This window comes from Hippocampus bargibanti, linkage group LG01 (genome assembly GCF_051943395.1).
Source record: "Hippocampus bargibanti isolate YZ-2025 linkage group LG01, ASM5194339v1, whole genome shotgun sequence".
Taxonomy (NCBI): Eukaryota; Metazoa; Chordata; class Actinopteri; order Syngnathiformes; family Syngnathidae; genus Hippocampus; species Hippocampus bargibanti.
Genome location: NC_142734.1, coordinates 22,535,331 through 22,557,151, shown reverse-complemented (window position 1 = coordinate 22,557,151; position 21,821 = coordinate 22,535,331). Strand labels below are relative to the sequence as shown.

The 21,821-nt window shown below is 47.0% G+C and overlaps 1 protein-coding gene across 1 annotated transcript in view; it reads left to right on the top strand.

Annotated features, from left to right (window-relative positions):
- edem2 (ER degradation enhancing alpha-mannosidase like protein 2) overlaps positions 1-21,821 on the top strand; it is a 60,042-nt gene that overhangs the window by 12,495 nt on the left and 25,726 nt on the right. The window contains exons 6-9 of the mRNA XM_089004005.1: positions 2,998-3,209; positions 19,967-20,108; positions 20,176-20,300; positions 20,376-20,520. Coding sequence (XP_088860131.1) covers positions 2,998-3,209; positions 19,967-20,108; positions 20,176-20,300; positions 20,376-20,520 — 624 coding nt within the window. The remainder of the gene's footprint in view (positions 1-2,997; positions 3,210-19,966; positions 20,109-20,175; positions 20,301-20,375; positions 20,521-21,821) is intronic.

Here is a 21,821-nt window from a genome sequence, read left to right as displayed (position 1 = left end):
ACACCCTTTTCTGACTGAGAACCATTGTCTCAGATTTGGAGGTGCTTATTCACATCCCAGCCGCTTTACATTCGGCTGCGAAACGCTCAAGAGAGAGTTGGAGAGCTCCACTTGAAGGCCCCAACAGTACCACATCATCTGCGAAAAGGAGAGATGCTATACTGAGGCCACCAAAACGGAAACCTTCAATGCTTCGGCTGCGCCTAGAAATTTTGTCCATAAAGGTTATGAACAAAATCGGTGACAAAGGGCAGCCTTGGCGGTGCTCAACCCTCACTGGAAACGATTCCGATTTATTGCCGGCAATGCGAATCAGACTCTGACATTGGTCGTACAGGGACCGAACGGCCCGTATCAGGCGTTCCTGCACACCATACTCCCGAAGCACCCTCTGCAGAACTCCACGAGGGTCACAGCTTTCTCGAAGTCCACAAAGCACATGTAGACTGGTTGGGTGAATTCCCATGCACCCTCGAGACCCTGCTAAGGGTGTAGAGCTGGTCCACTGTTCCGCGGCTGGGACGAACCTTTCCAGGGAGGCTGGGGAGTGTGATCCCTCTGTAGGGATCTTTTATCCTTTTTAAAAAGGGGGACCACCACCCTGGTCTGCCAATCCAGAGGCACTCTCCCCGATGACCACGCAATGTTGCAGTGGCGTGTCAGCCAGGACAGCTCCACAACATCCAGAGCCTTTAGGAACTCCGGTCGGATCTCATCCACCCCCGGGGCCTTGCCACCGAGGAGCTTTTTAACCAGCTCGGGGGCTTCAGCCACAGAGATCGGAGAGCCCACCTCGGAGTCCCCAGACACTGCTTCCTCCAAGGAAGGCGTGTTGGTGGAGTTGAGGAGGTCTTCGAAGTACTCTGCCCACCGGTTCGACGTCTCGAGTCGGGGTCAGCAGCGCCCCATCCTCACTGTACACAGTGTTAGTGGTGCACTGCTTTCCCCTCCTGAGACACCGGATAGTCAACCAGAATTTCCTCGAAGCGGTCCGTTAGTCGGCTTCCATGGCCTCACCGAACTCTTCCCATGCCTGTGTTTTTGCCTCGGCGACCACCGAGGGTGCATTCCGCTTGGCTAATCGATACCTGTCAGCTGTCTCAGGGGTCCCACAGGCCATATAGGACTGGTAGGACTCCTCCTTCAGCTTTACGGCATCCCTTACTACTGGTGTCCACCAGCGAGTACGGGGGTTGCCGCCACAACAGGCACCAACCACCTTACGGCCACAACTCCGATTTGCCGACTCAGCAAGGGAGGTACGGAACATGGTCCATTCGGACTCAATGTCCCCCACCTCCCCCGGGACATGTGTAAAGTTCTGCCGAAGGTTTGAGTTGAAACTCTTTCTGACAGTGAATTCCGCCAGACGTTCCCAACAAACCCTCACAACACGTTTGGGTCTACTAGGTCGGACTGGCATCTTCCCCCACCAACAGAGCCTACTCACCACCAGGTGGTGATCAATTGGCAGCTCCGCCCCTCTCGTCACCCGAGTGTCTAAAACATGAGGCCGCAAATCCGATGATAAAGTCAATCATCGAACTGCGACCAAAAGTGTCCTGGTGCCACGTGCACATATGGATACCCTTATGTTTGAATAAAGTGTTTGTTATAGACAATCTGTGTCGAGCACAGAAGTCCAGTAACAAAACACCACTCCTGTTCTGATTGGGGGGGCGTTCCTCCCAATCACGCCCCTCCAGGTCTCACTGTCATTGCCCACATGAGCATTGAAATCGACCAGCAGAACAAGGGAGTCCCTAGGGGGAGTGCTCTCCAGCCCACCCCCTCAGGTCTCCAAAAAGAATGTGTACACTGAACTGCTGTTTGGTGCATATGCACAGACAACAGTCAGAACCCGTCCCCCCACCCGAAGGCGGAGGGAAGCAACCCTTTCGTCTACCGGGGTTAATCCTAACGTACAGGCGGCGAGCCGGGGGGCAATAAGTATGCCGACACCTGCTCTACGCCTCTCGCCATGGGCAACTCCAGAGTGGAAGAGAGTCCAACCCCTCTTGAGAGGGCTGGTGCCGGAACCCAGGCTGTGTGTGGAGGCAAGCCCAACTATGTCTAGTCCGAACTTTTCGACCTCGTACACCAGCTCGGCCTCCTTCCTTGTAAGAGAGGTGACATTCCATGTCCCAAGAGCTAGCTTCCGCAGTCGAGGGCCGGACCGCCAGAGTCCCCACCTTTGGCTGCCGCCCAGATCACAATGCACCCGAGCCCTCTGGCCCCTCCCATGGGTGGTGAGCCCTTGAGAAGGGGGAACCACGTTTCCTCTTCGGGCTCAGCCCGACCGGGCCCCATGGGTGTAGGCCCGGCCACCAGGCGCTCGCCAACGAGTCCCATCTCCAGGCCTGGCTCCAGAGAGGGGCCCCGGTGACCCGAGTCCGGGCAAGGGATAAATCCATTTGTGGTTTTCTTCATATGGGGTCTTCTGAGTAGTACTTTGTCTGGTCCCTCACCCAGGACCTGTTTTCCATGGGTGACCCTACCAGGTGCATAAAGCCCCACACAACCTAGCTCCTAGAATCATTGGGACACACAAACCCATCCACCACGGTAAGGTGACGACTCATGGAGAGGCTATTAGCTGTCAATTAGCTTAATGTTTATGTTGTATGTATCTATTTCCTTCAATATCTATTTTATTATTACATATATTTGCTATATATGAGCTGTTTAGCTGTCTGGCTAGCTATCCTTTAGCTATCTAGCTATCTGGCTGGCTAGGTAGCTACCAGCGACTGTATCCTGTGATTGTAAAGTGACCTTGAAGAGCTTTGATAGGTGCTTTTAAATCAAATGTATTATTACTGTTGTATCTATTAGATAGCTACCTAACTTTCTATCTGTTTGTTACTTTCGGGTTGAGTGAATGCTGACGTCTGTGGCTGCCGCTGCTCACCCACAGAAAAACTTATCCTGTGACTGTAAAGTGACCTTGAGAGTTTTGAAAGCCCCTTAGAAATGAAATGTATTATATTATTGCAGCGTTTGAGACTCCCACCGGAATGCCGTACGGTACGGTCAACCTTCTGCGAGGCGTCAGTCCCACGGAAACCTCCGTCACCTGCACCGCCGGGGTGGGAACCTTCATCCTGGAATTTGCCACCCTGAGTCGACTGACGGGCAACGCCACGTACGAGAACACCGCGCGACGAGCGCTCAGGGCTCTGTGGACGACCAGGTCTGACATCGGACTGGTAAATGTAACGCAAGCATGCACAATCGGGGACCAAACCGGAGTGATTTATATTCTTCTTCTTTTCCTGTCGGCTTTTCCCTTCAATAATAATACAAATAATAATACATTTCTGTTCTAAGCTCCTTTCAAAACTCTCAAGGTCACTTCACAGAGACAGGATAAAGTTTTTCTGTGGGTTAGTAGCGGCAGCCACATGCGCCAGCATTCACTCAACCCCTAAGTAACTTAACTAGATAGTAACCTAGCTAGCTAATGGATAGCAAATAAATAGCAAATAGATAGCCAGATAGCAAACAGCTAGACAGCTTACAGCCAGCCAGACTGACAGCTAATAGCTAGCCAGCTAGCTAATGGATAGCTGATAAATAGCTAATAGTTAGCCAGATAGCCGCCAGCTAGACAGCTTACAGCCAGCCAACTAATGGCTAACCAGCTTGCTAATGGATAGCTAATAAATAGCTAATAGACAGCTTACAGCCAGTCAGCTAATAGCTAGCTAGCTAATGGATAGAACATAAATAGCTAATAGTTAGCCAGATAGCCAACGGCTACCCAGCTAGACAGCTTACAGCCAGCCAGCTTGTCAGCTAATAGCTAGCTAGCAAATAAATAGTGAATAGCCAGATAGCTAACAGTTTACAGCCAGCCAGCTAATAGCTAGCCAGCTAGCTAATGGATAACTATAATAATACATTTTATTTCAAGCGCCTTTCAAAACACCCAAGGACACTTTACAATAAAAATAAAACAAAGCACATATCAATAAAACCATCAGTAAAATGATACATAATAAAATAGCAGATAGAACTAGACATTGAAAGCAAGTGGGTTTTGAGGTGAGCCTTGAAAATAGGGAGGGAGTCAATATTATGGATGTTGGGTGGAAGTGAATTCCAAGTGAGTTTGGGAGCAGAGCGGCTGAAAGCTCTGCATCCCATCGTGGTGAGACGGGCAGAGGGCACATAGAGGTGAAGGGAGGATGAGGATCTGAGGGACCGAGAGGGAACAGAGATTTTAGCTAGTCGTGGCAAGGGTGAGAATAGAAACCTGGGCTGCCTGTCCCAACCCGTCATGGGTCACGATCGACCGGTCACCCGCATGCATCGTTGGGGAATTGCATTTAAAAAAAAAATTATATTGGATAAAGTGATACCTCAGCTTACGAACTTAATTGGTTCCCTGAAAGTGTGTGTAAGGCGAAAAGTTAATCTTCCAAAGATTTATTTCCCATAACAAAATATTGAAATGAGAATAATCCATTCCCAGGTCCCCATAAAACATAATTTTCTCCGAAATAAGCCTTAAACGACACAAAATATACCTTATTTTATAATATTAATAATAATAATAATACATTTCATTTTAAGCGCCTTTCAAAGCTCTCAAGGACACTTTACAGTTCCAGACAAGTAGGTTCTATAATAAATAAAATACAATCACAAATAGAATAAAATAAATAAAATACAATTACAAATAGAGACAAGAGAAAGAGCCAAACAGAAAATGCGATTTTAAATAGGTGGGTTTTGAGATGGGGTTTGAAGGTGGGAAGAGAATCAATGTTACGAATTTTGGTAGGAAGTGAGTTCCAGAGTTTGGGGGCAGAGCAGCTGAAAGCCCTGTCTCCCATCGTGCTGAGAAGGGCATAGGGGGCACACAGAGGTGGAGGGAGGAAGAGGATCTGAGGGAACGAGAGGCAATAGAAATTTGAAGAAGGTCAGATAGTTATAGAGCGATGAGCAAGGTTATGGATAGCGCAAAATGTATGAAGAAGAATTTTAAAGTTTATTATATATTTGACCGGAAGCCAGTGGAGCTCTTGAAAGACGTGATGTGGTGAAAGGATGAGGTTCTGCTGATGATGCAGGCTGAAGAATTCTGGACGAGTTGAAGTTGGTGGAGAAGTTTCTGAGGGACACCAAGAAGAAGTGAATTGCAATAGTCAATCCGGAAGGTGACAAGACTAAGAACGAGGATAGCAGTGGTGGGAGCGATAAGAGACGGGCGAAGACGATTGATACTGCGTAGGTGAAAGTATGCAGATCGGGTTAAGTTATTAATATGGGATTGGAAAGATAGTGTTATGTCAAGGATGACACCTAGGCTTTTGACCTTATGGGAGGGAGAAACAGTTGAATTGTCAATTGTGGGAGAGAAACTGTTAGCTTTGCTCAAGGTGGATTTAGTACCAACGAGGAGACTTTTAGTTTTCTCCCTGTTTAGTTTGAGGACGTTATGGGTAAACCAGGATTTAATTTCAGAGAGTCACAGTGAAAGGGAAGAAGGTGGAAGAGAGGTGTCGGTTTTGCTGGAGAGATAGAGTTAGGTGTCATCCGCAAAGCAATGTAATTGTATACCGAATTTACGGAGAATATTGCCAAGGGAAAGAAGGTAGGTGATAAAGAGGAGAGTCTTGGGGCACACCAGAACATACAGGAGAGGACTGTAAAGTGAAGGAGTTAATTTGGATGAACTGAGAGTGGCCAGAGAGATAAGAGTGAAACCAGCGTAGGGGCGTGTCGGTGATCCCTGTGGAGAAAAGTCTGTCAAGGAGGATGGGATGAGAAATGGTGTCAAAAGCTGCAGTGAGGTCAAGAAGGACGAGCACGGAGAGTAAACCGGCATCAGCTGCCAAAAGATCATTCGTGACTTATGAGAGCTGATTCTGTGCGCACACACAAGCGCAGCTAATGTTCATAAATTTAACGTTCGTAAACCGAAACGTTCGTAAGCCAAGAGGTTCGTAAACCGAGGTATCACTGTATTATTATTATTATTATTATTATTATTATTATTATTATTATTATTATTATCTCTCATTTTCTGTACCGCTTATTCCTCATTAGGGCCGCGGGGGTTGCTGGAGCCTATCTCAGCTGTCTTCGGGCACGAGGCGGGGGACTCCCTGAATTGGTTGCCAGCCAATCGCAGGGTACACAAAGACATACAACAGTCACTCTCACACTGACACCTAGGGACAATTTGGAGTGGTCAATCTGCCTGCCATGCATGTTTTTTGGAGTGTGGGAGGAAACCGGAGGACCCGGCACTGTGAAGCCGGTGTGCTAACCACTCGACTACCGGGCCGCCCCTATTATTATTGTTATATTTTATATTATTACAGTAAAGTCTCGTTATATCGATATCAAATATATCGATAGTCCCGGTTATATCGATACTATTTATATGCACGCACGGAGAAAATTACATGCAAACAGGGTCGGATATATCGATAATCCCGGTTATATCGATATTTTTTCGGACTCCCTTGAATATCGATATAACGAGACTTTACTGTATATTATATTATTATATTATATATTATTATTATGATTTTTATTATTATTATTATTAATATTATCATAACCATTATTATTATCAGCATTATTATCATCATCATCATCATCATCATCCTTATTATAATATATACAGTAAAGTCTCGTTATATCGATATCGGTTATATCGATAGTACCGCTTATTACGATACTATTTTCATTTCCCTTGCACATTTCTAGTCTTTTTATGTATAATTAGTACTGTTTAGTACGATACCCGGTTATTACGATAATCCGGTTATTACGGTGCTCCTTTTCATCCCCCGCCGGCCATTTTTGTTGTTTATATCGATATATCCGTCGCGCCATTGGTCAACTTGGTCACGTGTCTTGTTACGTGAGCCGCCATTGGTCGGTGAGGGGGGATAGATACAGGGAGTTGAATGATTCTGTTATAAAGAGAAAAGAGAGCCTGAATATTTCCAGTGTTTGAGTCAATGAGTCCAGAGTAGTATTGTGATTTAGCCTGAGAGATATTGCGCTTGTAGAGAGAAAGTTGAGCAGTGTACATATCTTTGCGAACAGTGAGTCTGGTTCTCCCATAAAGTCTTTCAAGCTGGCATGTTTTCGATTTCATGGAGCGGAGATGAGCGTTGAACCAGGGTGGGTGCAGAACGAGTAAATGAAACAGAGCGGGATTTGACAGGAGCATGTTGACAATGTCGTTGAGGTCCGAGTTCTAGCGGGAAACCAGTTCGTCAGGAGAGGAGCCAGGGTCCGGAGATAATGAGGCGAACATTGAAGCAAGGGAGTCCGTCCGGGTTGATGCCTTTGATGTTGATAGTATAGGGCAGGGGTCGGGAACCTTTTTGACTAAGAGAGCCATAAAAGTAAAATATTTAGAAATGTTTTTCAGCGAGAGTCACACGCACGTGCGCGCGCATATATAAACGCTCGCGTGCGCGCGCACACACAAGCGCAGCTACTTTTCAACAAAATATCAGAATGTATTATTTAAAATAACTTTGTGATAGTACTCACCGTTAACATGGATGGTTTTCCGTTCCTCGTGTTTGGTAAAAATCCAGGCAAACGATCGGAATGAAATTCAATTTGCCGGTCCAGAGGCGAAGTTACTGCGAGCTAGCCTGCACACGGCTCATAAGCTTCCACACTTGCTATCTGCAATCTACTTCTCGCAGAAGTATGTCGATGCTAACGTTAACATGGGGCTTGTTAAAATGTCACTGACATTCGACTGTTTCATCGATGGTATTGTTTCATTGCAAATTAGAATCAGAACATTTTCTCTCCTCTAATGCTCCGGTGCATTCACGCTGAAGTGCACAAGTTGGGCTCATTTAAAGGGGCGTTTACCTATTTCAACATGACGGCCACTATCATCCAATCAACATGGCGCTTTCGGCCATTCTAGGTCAGTGTCATCCAATCAAAATTGCGCTTTCCGCCAACTGCAGCCCCAACGGGAAATGAACGACGAAAAAAAACGACAATATGCATTATAATATGTAATATTTATCGGCGAGCCATATATGGCTCGCGAGCCATAGATTCCCGACCCCTGGTATAGGGTGTTTTGGTGGTGGAGAGTGTGGTGGAAACGTTACATGTACCGAGGTAATGGTCTGTTATTGGGAGTTCAACAGCTGTGCAGTTGAAGGGAGTCAATCCAGAGTAGCATATCAGGTCAAGTGTGTGACCTTTTATGTGCGTAGGGATATCCACAAGTTGGCTGAAGCCAAGGCTAACAAGTGAAGAAGTGAAGTCAATGGTGAGCGGAATAGTTGGATTGTCTGTGTCTGTTGAAGTCTCCTAGAATAATTATATTCGGTGAGAGAGAGTGGAGATTGGTCAGAATAGTAGCAAATGTGTTTAAAAAGTCACAGTTTCTGTTTATGTATAATAAATGTGCCTTGAGCGTTTTGAAAGGCACTTAGAAATCAAATGTATTATTATTATTATTATTATTTTCTTATTCTTTTTTTTAAAATACAGTAAAGTCTCGTTATATCGATATTCAAGGGAGTCCGAAAAAATATCGATATAACCGGGACTATCGATATAACCGACCATGTTTGCATGTAATTTTCTCCGTGCGTGCATAGAAATAGTATCGATATAACCGGGACTATCGATATATCCGATATCGATATAACGAGACTTTACTGTAAATAGTTCGTATGCCAAGGTAAAATGTTCATAAATTTAACGTTCGTAAACCGAAACGTTCGTAAGCCAAGAGGTTCGTAAACCGAGGTATCACTGTATTATTATTATTATTATTATTATTATTATTATTATTATTATTATTATTATTATCTCTCATTTTCTGTACCGCTTATTCCTCATTAGGGCCGCGGGGGTTGCTGGAGCCTATCTCAGCTGTCTTCGGGCACGAGGCGGGGGACTCCCTGAATTGGTTGCCAGCCAATCGCAGGGTACACAAAGACATACAACAGTCACTCTCACACTGACACCTAGGGACAATTTGGAGTGGTCAATCTGCCTGCCATGCATGTTTTTTGGAGTGTGGGAGGAAACCGGAGGACCCGGCACTGTGAAGCCGGTGTGCTAACCACTCGACTACCGGGCCGCCCCTATTATTATTGTTATATTTTATATTATTACAGTAAAGTCTCGTTATATCGATATCAAATATATCGATAGTCCCGGTTATATCGATACTATTTATATGCACGCACGGAGAAAATTACATGCAAACAGGGTCGGATATATCGATAATCCCGGTTATATCGATATTTTTTCGGACTCCCTTGAATATCGATATAACGAGACTTTACTGTATATTATATTATTATATTATATATTATTATTATGATTTTTATTATTATTATTATTATTATTATTATCATAACCATTATTATTATCAGCATTATTATCATCATCATCATCATCATCATCCTTATTATAATATATACAGTAAAGTCTCGTTATATCGATATCGGTTATATCGATAGTACCGCTTATTACGATACTATTTTCATTTCCCTTGCACATTTCTAGTCTTTTTATGTATAATTAGTACTGTTTAGTACGATACCCGGTTATTACGATAATCCGGTTATTACGGTGCTCCTTTTCATCCCCCGCCGGCCATTTTTGTTGTTTATATCGATATATCCGTCGCGCCATTGGTCAACTTGGTCACGTGTCTTGTTACGTGAGCCGCCATTGGTCGCGCCATTGGTCGACTTGGTCACATGAGCTGCCATCGGTCGCGCTATTGGTCGACTTGGCCGTGTGACTTTGTCACGTGACACGCCATCGGTCGCGCCATTGGTCAACTTGGTCACGTGTCTTGGTTACGTGTCACGCCATCAGTCGCGCCATTGGTCGACTTGGTCAGGTGACTTGGTTACGTGCCCAGCACCCGTGTAGCAGTGCCATTTTCATTTTCAGACGCTAGCTCGTGTGTAGCAGACGAGATTGAAGTGTTTGTGTTAAAAGGTAAAAATGGGAAGCAGAAGAAGATTGATGACTTTTTTAAATTGTATACATAATACAGTAAGATGTAAGCGTTGCAGTTTCCCTGTTGTGTTATGTACATGCCCACTGTACTGTATATGAATGCAATCGTTTTTTGCAATGTTTCTTGTTTTGTCTGCTGAAGCGCGATGATTTTGAAAATTATTAACATTCCATACTGTGTATTAAAGGATAGCCGATGTCACTTTTTATTCAAATGCAAATAAAAATGACTTCACGCCAAGACGTCTTGCATTGCTTGTGAATCCAAACAATGGCTTCAGATTCGGATAATATACTTTCTTGTTACACATCCAGTTATGAATATGTTTCAAATACACTGTAGTTCTGAAGATTAAAGCATACATGTTTACAATCATTAAAGAATTATATGTGCCATTTTGAGGCAACATTGGGGGAACATCTCTCACCCAAAAAAAAGGGAGCTAATGGCCAGCTCCGTTTCTTATATGGCACTTGGCTGCCCTCTTTTGGCGGCTTTTGTTTAATGCAGTTCGGCGCAGGATCGGATATATCGATAGTCCCGGTTATATCGATATTTTTTCGGACTCCCTTGAATATCGATATAACGAGACTTTACTGTATATTATTATTATATTATAAACTCGGGGGTTGGCAACTTTCAGCTGTGGAGCCACATTTCAAAGTCAAAGTCAAAGTCAGCTTTATTGTCAAATATGCTAATATGCATGACATACAGCACAGATGAAATTAATGTCCTCTCGGACCCAGCGTGCAAGACATGCAAGGCACTTATAACGTGGCTAAAAAAGACATACAATTGACAACAGACAATACATGTAATTTCTGTATGTAAAGTGAGGTAGTGTCGTATGGAAAGTGAGGTAGTGACGTATGTAAAGTGAGGTAGTGACATATGTAAAGTGAGGAAGTGATGTACATAAAGTGACGTAATGTCGTAATTGCAAAACAAACAACTAGAAAGGGTTGAAGTGAGGTCTTGTCTAATGAGAAATAACAAAAAAAATAGAGTTCAGGATGATCGTACAGCATGTAGCGTGTACTCAGAGTTCGGTGAGTGTGGCAGTGGGAAGGGGCAGGCTGGGCAGGGCTGGGAGGGAGTTGAGTCTCCGGACTGCCTGGTGGCAGAAACTGTCCTTGAGCCTGCTGGTTTTGGCTCGGAGACTCCGCAGTCTCCGACCCGATGGCAGCAGGCTGAAGAGGCTGTGGGAGGGGTGGGTGGGATCGCCAGCGATCCGGATGGCTCTGCGGGTGAGGCGGGTGTTGTAGATGTCCTGAAGGGGGGGGAGAGAGACACCGATGATCTTCTCAGCTGTCCTCACGATGCGCTGCAGAGTCTTACGGCAGGACACGGTGCAGGCGCCGTACCACACAGTGATACAGCTGGTCAGGATGCTCTCTATGGTACCGCGGTAGAAGGAGGTCGTGATGGGGGTCGGGGCTCCAACTCTTTTGAGCTTGCGGAGGAAGTACAGGCGCTGGTGGGCTCTCTTGGCCATTGATGCCGTGTTGTGGCTCCAGGACAGGTCATCGGATATGTGCACTCCCAGGAACTTGGTGCTGCTCACTCTCTCCACTGCAGCACCGTCGATGGTTAGTGGAGCATGCTGGGGGCGCACTCTCCTGAAGTCCACAACAATCTCCTTCGTCTTCTCCACATTCAGACGGAGATTGTTGTCCTTGCACCACGTGGCCAGGCGGCTGACCTCGTCCCTGTAGGCTGTCTCCTCGTCGTTGTTGATGAGGCCCACCACAGTCGTGTCATCCGCAAACTTTATGAAGAGGTTGGAGCTGGGTGATGATGGTGAGCAGTCGTGCGTGAGCAGAGTGAAGAGGAGGGGGCTCAGCACACACCCCTGGGGGGCCCCTGTGTTCAGCGTGATGGTGCTGGAAGTGTTGTCGCCAACTCTGACTGCCTGTGGTCTCCCCGTCAGGAAGTCCAGCAGCCAGTTGCACAGGGAGGTGCTGATCCCCAGTTTGCTCAGTTTATTGGTAAGCTGTTGGGGGATGATTGTGTTGAATGCTGAGCTGAAGTCGATGAACAGCATTCTGACGTAGGAGTCTCTGGTCTCCAGGTGGGTGAGCGCTGTGTGGAGAGCAGTGGAGATGGCATCATCGGTCGAGCGGTTGGGCCGATATGCAAATTGGAAGGGGTCATGGGTGGGGGGAGGGCAGCCTTGATGTGGTTCATAACTAGCCGCTCGAAGCACTTCATGAGGATGGGAGTGAGTGCGACCGGGCGGTAGTCATTGTGGCAGGTGGGGGACGACTTCTTCGGGACCGGGATAATGGTGGTGGCTTTGAGGCACGTGGGCACAACAGCCTGGCTCAGGGAGGTGTTGAAGATGTCCGTGAAGACATCTGTGAGCTCCACAGCGCAGTCTCTCAGAACACGGCCAGGAATGCCGTCGGGACCCGGGGCTTTTCGTGCGTTGGTCCCTCTGAGGGATCGCCTCACGCTGTCCTGGGACAGTGTCAGCACCTGTTCGCCGGGAGGTGGTGGGGTCTTCTGTGCTGGAGTGCTGTTGTCTGCCTCGAAGCGGGCGAAGAAGTCGTTCAGCTGGTTCAGCAGAGTGGTGGAGTTCTCGCAGGTCTGTGGAGTGGGCTTGTAGTCTGTGATGGTCTGTATCCCACGCCACAGGTTCCTGGTGTCACTGCTGTCTTTGAAGTGGTTGGCGATCCTCCTGGAGTGCTGTCTCTTGGCCATCCTGATGCCACGTGACAGGTTGGCCCTGGCTGTCCTCAGGCCCAGCTCATCGCCAGCTTTGTAGGCAGCGTTCCGAGCCCTGAGGAGCCTGTGGACTTCACCCGTCAGCCATGGCTTTTGGTTGGCCAGGATGGTGACAGATCTGGTGACAGTCACGTCATCCATGCACTTCCTCATGTAGGAGGTAACAGAGTCTGTGTACTCTTGGAGGTCGGTGTTGTTGTTGTAGGTGGCCGCTTGTCTGAACATGTTCCAGTCTGTGTTGGAGAAGCAGTCTTTGAGTGCCTCTGACGACCCATCAGGCCACACCCTTATCTGCTTCTTGACTGGTTTCATGACTTTGACAAGAGGCCTATATGCGGGCATTAACATGATAGTGGAGTGGTCCGAAGCTCCTAGGTGGGGGAGGGGGTAGGCTTTGTAGGCTCCTTTGTGTGTGGTGAAAACATTGTCCAGAATGTATTTGGATCTCTGGCGCCGCCCAGTGGCTCTCTGGAGCTTTTTTTTTAATGTTTGAAAACTGAAAAAGATGGCGAGGGAACTACTTTATATGTACATATTTCATAGGATTTGGGTAGGAGAAAAATATGACACAGACATTGGCCACATTTTTGAATGTTTTCAAAATATTTCCAATACATATCAACGCCATTCACAAATGTATTTGGGAATGTAAAATATGACATTGAGCGCCATTCTCGAATTAGTTCGGGTTTTGTTGTTTCTTGCTTGGGTGCACTTGGCCTGACCTCTGACAATGTGTGTGTCTATATATACAGTGATACCTCAGCTTACGAACTTAATTGGTACCCAAAAAGTGTAAGGCGAGAAGTTTGTCTGCCAAACATTTATTTCCCATAAGAAACAATTAAAATGAGAATAATCCATTCCTAACTCCCCATAAAACATAATTTTCTACTAAATAAACTCTAAAACTACACAAAAATATACCTTATTTTATGTATAATAGATGTGCTATGGTATTGTAACTAAAGACATAAACTGTACTACAGTAAAGTCTCGTTATATCGATACTCAAGGGAGTCCGAAAAAAATATCGATATAACAGGGACTATCGATATATCCGACCCTGTTTGCATGTAATTTTCTCCGTGCGTGCATAGAAATAGTATCGATATAACCGAGACTATCGATATATCCGATATCGATATAACGAGACTTTACTGTATATAATAAAGTGGTGTCATCCTTGATAGCACACTATCTTTTCACTCCCACATAAATAACATAACCCGGTCTGCATATTTTCACCTCCGCAATATCAATCGTCTCCGTCCCTCTCTCACCCCTCACACCACTGCTATCCTCGTCCACAGTCTCGTCACCTCCCGTATCGATTATTGTAATTCACTTCTTTTCGGGGTCAATCAAAAATGTCTCCATAAACTCCAACTAGTCCAAAATTCCTCAGCCCGGATCATCACAAAAACCCCCTCATTTCACCACATCACTCCTGTCCTCCAACAGCTCCACTGGCTCCCTGTTAAACTCCGTATTGAATTCAAGATACTTCTGTTTACATTTAAAGCCATCCATAACCTTGCCCCCCCCTATCTGTCTGACCTAATTCAAATCTCCGTTCCTACTCGGGCCCTCAGATCCTCTTCCTCCCTCCACCTCTACACGCCCTCTGCCCGTCTCACAACGATGGGGTGCAGAGCTTTCAGCCGCTCCGCTCCTAAAGTCTGGAACTCACTTCCACCCAACATCCGCAACATTGACTCCCTTCCTACTTTCAAATCTCACCTGAAAACCCACCTCTTTAAACTTGCTTACATGGTCTAATTTATTATGCTGTTTTATTATGTATTGCTTTATGCATGATTTTACTGTTTTGTGTGTTGTCTTTGTTGTAAAGTGTCCTTGAGTGTTCAGAAAGGCGCTTGTAAATTAAATGTATTATTATTATTATTATTATTATTGACCTTTGGGATGGTCGTCGATTGCTTCATGGAATGGAGTGGCCATCTTGAGGGATGATTCCTTGTAAGCTTTGGCAGCTTTATCGTCAGAACTGGCTGCCTGACCATGACGAATGACACTATGAATCCCTGTATCCCCCACTATGAATCCCTGAATCCCCGCTTAAAGTTCTCGAACCATTCGTGGCTGCAAATTTCCCCATTGTGGGACGAATAAAGGTTTTCTGAATTTCTGATTCTGATAGCCTTGATATCATCAATGGAAGACGAACTTCCAGGTTGCCTCTTGACGATATCCGAGTGAAGTTGCCGTGCTTTCTCTGCAATAATTTGACCTAGTTCCTCATCAATTGTGTTCTGTTTAGCTGGGTTGATAGCTTTTTGCATCGTGTACAGATGGCTTGTGCGGGTTATTTGTGGAGCCTCATTGATGGGATACCCCCCATGAGTCGTCACCTTACCGTGGTGGAGGGGTTTGTGTGTCCCAATGATCCAAAGAACAAGGTTGTCTGGGGCTTTACGCCCCTGGTAGGGTCACCCATGGCAAACAGGTCCTGGGTGAGGGACCAGACAAAGTACGACTCAGAAGACCCTGTATGATGAGAAAGACAAATGGACCTGGTTTTCCCTTGCCCGGACGCGGGTCACCGGGGCCCCTCTCTGGAGCCAGGCCTGGAGATGGGGCTCGTTGGCGAGCGCCTGGTGGGCGGGCCTACACCCATAGGGCCCGGTCGGGCTCAGCCCGAAGAGGAAATGTGGGTCCCCCTTCTCAAGGACTCACCACCCATGGGAGGGGCGAGAGGGGTCGGGTGCATTGTGAGCTGGGCAGCAGTCAAAGGCGGGGACCCTGGCGGTCCGGCCCTCGACTGCAGAAGCTAGCTCTTGGGATGTGGAATGTCACCTCTCTTACAGGGAAGCAGGAGCCTGAGCTGGTGCACGAGGTCGAAAAGTTCCGACTAGACATAGTTGGGCTTGCCTCCACACACAGCCTGGGTTCCGGTACCAGCCCTCTCGAAAGGGGTTGGACTCTCTTCCACTCTGGAGTTGCCCACGGTGAGAGGTGTAGAGCAGGTGTCAGCATACTTATTGCCCCCCGACTCGCCGCCTGTACGTTGGGATTCACCCCGGTAGATGAAAGGGTTGCTTCCCTCCGCCTTCGGGTGGGGGGACGGGTTCTGACTGTTGCACCAAACAGCAGTTCAGTGTACCCATCGTTTTTGGAGACCTTAGGGGGTGTGCTGGAGAGCGCTCCTGGGGACTCCCTTGTTCTGCTGGGCGATTTCAATGCTCATGTGGGCAATGACAGTGGGACCTGGAAGGTCGTGATTGGGAGGAATGGCCCCCCCGATCAGAACAGGAGTGGTGTCTTGTTATTAGACTTCTGTGCTCAACACGGATTGTCTACAACAAACACTTTATTCAAACATAAGGGTATCCATATGTGCACGTGGCACCAGGACACCCTTGGTCGCACTTCGATGATTGACTTTATAGTTGTATCATCGGATTTGCGGCCTCATGTTTTGGACACTCGAGTGAAGAGAGGGGCGGAGCTGTCAATTGATCACCACCTGGTGGTGAGTAGGCTCCGTTGGTGGGGGAAGATGCCAGTCTGACCTGGAAGACACAAACGTGTTGTGAGGGTTTGTTGGGAACATCTGGCTGAATCCCCTGTCAGAAGGAGTTTCAACTCCCACCTCCGGCAGAACTATACACATGTCCCGGGGGAGGTGGGGGACATTGAGTCCGAATGGGCCATGTTCCGTACCTCCCTTGCTGAGGCGGGAAATCAGAGTTGTGGCCGTAAGGTGGTTGGTGCCTGTCGTGGCGGCAACCCCCGTACTCGCTGGTGGACACCAGTAGTAAGGGATGCCGTAAAGCTGAAGAAGGAGTCCTACCGGGCCTATATAGCCTGTGGGACTCCTGAGACAGCTGACAGGTATCGATTAGCCAAGCGGAATGCAGACTCGGTGGTCGCCGAGGCAAAAACACGGGCATGGGAAGAGTTCGGTGAGGCCATGGAAGCCGACTTCCGGACCGCTTCAAGGAAATTCTGGTCCACCATCCGGCGTCTCAGAAGGTGAAAGCAGTTCACCACTAACACTGTGTACAGTGAGAGTGGGGCACTGCTGACCTCGACTCGAGACGTCGTGAACCGGTGGGCAGAGTACTTCGAAGACATCCTCAACTCCACCAACACGCCTTCCTTGGAGGAAGCAGTGTCTGGGGACTCCGAGGTGGGCTCTCCGATCCTTGTGACTGAAGTCACTGAGGTGGTTAAAAAGCTCCTCGGTGGCACGGCCCCGGGGGTGGATGAGATCCGACCGGAGTTCCTAGAGGCTCTGGATGTTGTGGGGCTGTCCTGGCTGACACGCCTCTGCATCATTGCGTGGTCATCGGGGAGAGTGCCTCTGGATTGGCAGACCGGGGTGGTGGTCCCCCTTTTTAAAAAGGGGGACCGGAGGGTGTGTTCCAACTACAGAGGGATCACACTCCTCAGCCTCCCTGGAAAGGTCTATTCAGGGGTCCAAGAGGGGCGGGTCTGTCGGAAAGTTGAGCCTCAGATTGAGGAGAAACAGTGTGGTTTTCGTCCCGGCCGCGGAACAGTCGACCAGCTCTACACCCTCGAGGGTGCATGGGAATTCGCCCAACCAGTCTATATGTGCTTTGTGGACTTGGAGAAAGCATTTGACCGTGTCCCTCGTGGAGTTCTGTGGGGGGTGCTTCGGGAATATGGGGTACAGGAGCGCCTGATACAGGCCGTTCGGTCCCTATACGACCAATGTCAGAGTCTGGTTCGCATTGCCGGCAATAAGTCGGAATCGTTTCCAGTGAGGGTTGGGCTCCGCCAAGGCTGCCCTTTGTCACCGATTCTGTTCATAACCTTTATGGACAGGATTTCTAGGCGCAGCCGAAGCGTCCGTGTTGTTGGCCTCAGTATAGCATCACTGCTTTTTGCAGATGATGTTGTACTGTTGGGGCCTTCAAGTGGAGCTCTCCAACTCTCGCTTGAGCGTTTCGCAGCCGAATGTGAGGCGGTTGGGATGAGAATCAGCACCTCCAAATCTGAGACAATGGTTCTCAGTCGGAAAAGGGTGCAGTGGCCTCTCCGCGTCGGGGAGGAGATTTTGCCTCAAGTGGAGGAGTTTAAGTATCTGGGTGTCTTATTCACAAATGAGGGTGTAAGGGAGCGAGAGGTCGACAGGCGGATCGGTGCGGCGTCTGCTGTGATGCGGACTTTGTACCGATCTGTCGAGGTGAAGAAGGAGCTGAGCCACAAAGCAAAGCTCTCAATCTACCGGTCGACCTATGTCCCAACCCTCCTTATCTATGGTCACGAGCTTGTGTGTCCGAAAGTACGAGATCCCGGATGCAAGCGGCCGAAATGAGCTTTCTCCGTCGGGTGTCCGGGCTCTCCCTTAGAGATAAGGTGAGAAGCTCGGTCATTCGGGAGGGGCTCAAAGTCGAGCCGCTTCTCCTCCACATCGAGAGGAGCCAGATGATGTGGCTCGGGCATCTGATTAGGATGCCCCCGGGACGCCTCCCTCGTGAGGTGTTCCGAGCATGGCCCACTGGCAGGGGACCCCGGGGACGACCCAGAACACGCTGGAGAGACTATGTTTCCCAGCTGGCATGGGAACGCCTCGGGATCCGCCAGGACGAGCTAGAAGAAGTGGCTGGGGAGAGGGAAGTCTGGGCTTCCCTACTGAAGCTACTGCCCCCGCGACCCGACCCCAGATAAGCGGCAGAAGATGGATGGATGGATTGTTGGGATATTTTAACCTTGCATTCTAGAGGTTATTTTCGACTAAATAAGCTATGCGCTGACGCTCCTTAGTTGATTCAAATGTCACCAAAAAATTGATTGCCATTGTGCCAAAGGTCAATCAAACTAAGATATCTGACTCGCGTTGAAAATATCTTGACAGGCCATTGTTGAGGCGGTCGCATTTTTGAAACAAGTTTGCCTTTGAACGCAGATTACCATGAGCTGTCATTTATTGGAAAGATGATTGATAATAATAATAATAATAACTCATATAGAAAAGCTAGATAGCTAATAGATAGCCAAATAGATAGCTAATAGATAGACAGCTAGCCAGGTTGCGGTATAACTAATAGATAGCCAACTAGATAGCTAGTGAGCCAGCCAGATAGCAAATAGATAGCTAGCTAGGTAGTGAGCTAGATAGCCAGTAGATATTTAATAGACAGCTAGCTAGGTAGCTGTATATCAAAATAGATAACCAGCTAGATACGTAGCGAGCCAGCCAGGTAGGTAGTTAGCTAGATAGCCAGCCAGGTAGTAATCATAATAATCACAATAATAATAATAAAACTTTTGTTTTGTCCTCTATTCCCCTCCCCCAGTCTTCGGTTAAAGCCACGTGATTGATCAAGAACGCAGCAGTGAGGGGGCGGGGGTTACAGACAGAAAGAGAGTGAGGCCGTTCTCCAAAAAGAAAATGGCAGCCGACTTGTTTTTGTCCTCTATTCCCCGTCCGCAGTCTTCGGTTAAAGCCACATGGTTGGTCAGGAACGCAGCAGGGAGGGGAGGTGGTTTAAACATTAAAGAGACAGGCAGACGACAGAGAGAGAGTGAGAAAATGGATTTCAACTTTGATAGTTGAAAGGCAGAGTGTAGACTGCAAGGTTAAATTCTTCCATCAATCAGCCTCCACAAATAACCCGCGCAAGCATCATCTGTACAATTTGAAGAGAACATACAAGCAAGGGAACCAGGTATTAATGAAGTTTCTCGTGTGTCTTGCCTGCATCTGTTGCTGTTACAATATCACAACTTCTAAGATGTACAACCCAGAGCTCCTTGAGACAAAAAGCTATCAACCCAGTTAAACAGAACACAATTGATGAAGAACTCGGTCAAATTATCGCAGAGAAAGCACCTACAAGGGATCAGTCCTCAACATGGTGAAAGAAGAAGGCTACGTTCCTCATCAAGTGTTTAATGCTGATGAAACCAGCCACGCCATTCCATCAAGCCATCAACGACCATCACAAAGGTCAATAAAACCACTTTATTATATAGTACAGTTTATTTCTTTCATTACAATGCTCTAGCACATTTAGTATACATAAATAAGGTATATTTTGTGTTGTTTTAAGGCTTTTTTTAGTAGTAAATTATGTTTTCTGGGGATCTTTCCTATCGGAAATACGTTTTTGGGATACACACTTTTCGCCTTATACACTCTGTCTGGGAACAAATTAAGTTTGTAAGCCAAGGTATCACTGTACTTATAATAATAATATATTATGCGCCCATAATTTTGTCTGGGTTGTCATTGTGGGCTTGCAGGTGGGCAACCACATTGACGTGGTCACACAAAAATGGGTGGCTCAGGACGCGGGTATCGGCGCCGGCGTGGACTCCTACTTTGAGTATCTGGCCAAGGGAGCCATCTTGCTGCAGGATGAGGAGTTGCTGCACATGTTTGACGGTGAGCAACGCCATCGCCCGCCCGCCCGGCCAGCGAGTGATGAGCTGCTGTCGCTTTGCCTTTCCAGCCTACCATCGGGCCCTGGAGAACTATACGCGCTTTGACGACTGGTACTTGTGGGTCCAGATGCACAAAGGGACGGTGTCCATGCCCGTTTTCCAGTCCCTCGAAGCCTTTTGGCCCGGCCTGCAGGTAGCCAAGAACCGAGAACCTCCTCCCCTCTGGGATGTCCCGACGGGACTTTCAAGCGCTTGGTCTTGATTCCAGACTCTTCTCGGCAACCTGGACGGCGCCGTCAGAACGTTTCACAACTATTACTCGGTGTGGAGGCAGTTTGGAGGTCTGCCGGAGTTCTACAGCATCTCTCAGGGCTACACCGTGGACAAGAGGGAGGGATACCCACTCAGACCTGGTTTGCTTATTTCAACAATTTCCTTTCGTCTGTGTCTTCAACTGTGTCTTTGCCATCATCATCAGCTTTCTTCTTTTGTGTACTTGAATATATGAATATACCAGTGACGTGCGGTGAGGTTCATGGCTGGTGAGGCATTGACGTCATCACAGTCAGATTTACAAACATGAACTCTACAGAGTATCTTATTTACCATTTGATTGGCCACAGTTAACGTGTTTTGTTTAAAATGGTATGTCAGCATTCTTGATATAAACTGTATCATAGAATAAAAAGAAAAAAAAACGTTATTATCGTGTTACCTTTACTTATAAATGAAGTCCATGTGCTGCTCCTTCTGAAGAAAGGCATCGATACCTTCTTTGTAGAAGCCTTCCTTATCTTTCTTCAGTTTTAAAAGTCTCTCTATTTCTTTCATTTTAAATATGTAATCCTCCATTCTGTAAATAAGGCCAAGCAACACGAAAAAATGAGTGGATGGTTGCACTTAACTTGATAACTCTTTATTGTAGCTTGCCGTCACTAATTCTATTATTCTGCAGCCGAGGAGGCGCAAGAAGAATCTCTAATCACCAGCGTCCCCTGTCATGAGGCAGGAGAACTGTCTGCCTCACCTATGCACACAGTTTTGATAAAAAATAAAATAAACACTGTAGTACAGTGTTTATAATGTAAAGTGACTCTACATTATATACACCAGCTAAACTGTAGAAATTTAGTTCATATACTAAGTGTCACCTCAGCATACTGAGTCAGTGCAATTTGGAAGCTCTTTTGCGGGGGCTTTAAAATACTGTAGTCCAAAATTGCTTGCTCTAAGGGTTTAATTAACACTTTAGTTGAAATTGACTGATGAAAAAGATTGATTTAAAAAATGCTGTGTTATAATTTCAATCGTGTAATTCATTGCCAAAACGCATTGATTTTCTCCCTTTGTTATTGCCGACTATTATCCTTGCTGTCATTGCCTTTTTATCGAGCATCTTCATCTTTATTAAGCTCATCAAATTGCGAATTGCCACAAGGGGACACGAGCCAGAGTCTTATTGTTCCGGTCCCAAGCCCGGATAAATACAGAGGGTTGTGTCAGGAAGGGCATCCAATGTAAAAGCTTGGCCAAAACAAACATGCGAATCAAACCTCTGAAGATGGAGGACTGATTCGCTGTGGCGACCCCTGACGGGAAAAGCCGAAAGGAAAAGAATAAGAAGATAATAAAAGTTTTTGAACACTTTAATAGCGATATGCAGAGGGGCAGCAATGCGGTCTCACTGCAGAGCAAACCAGCACAGTTAGCATAG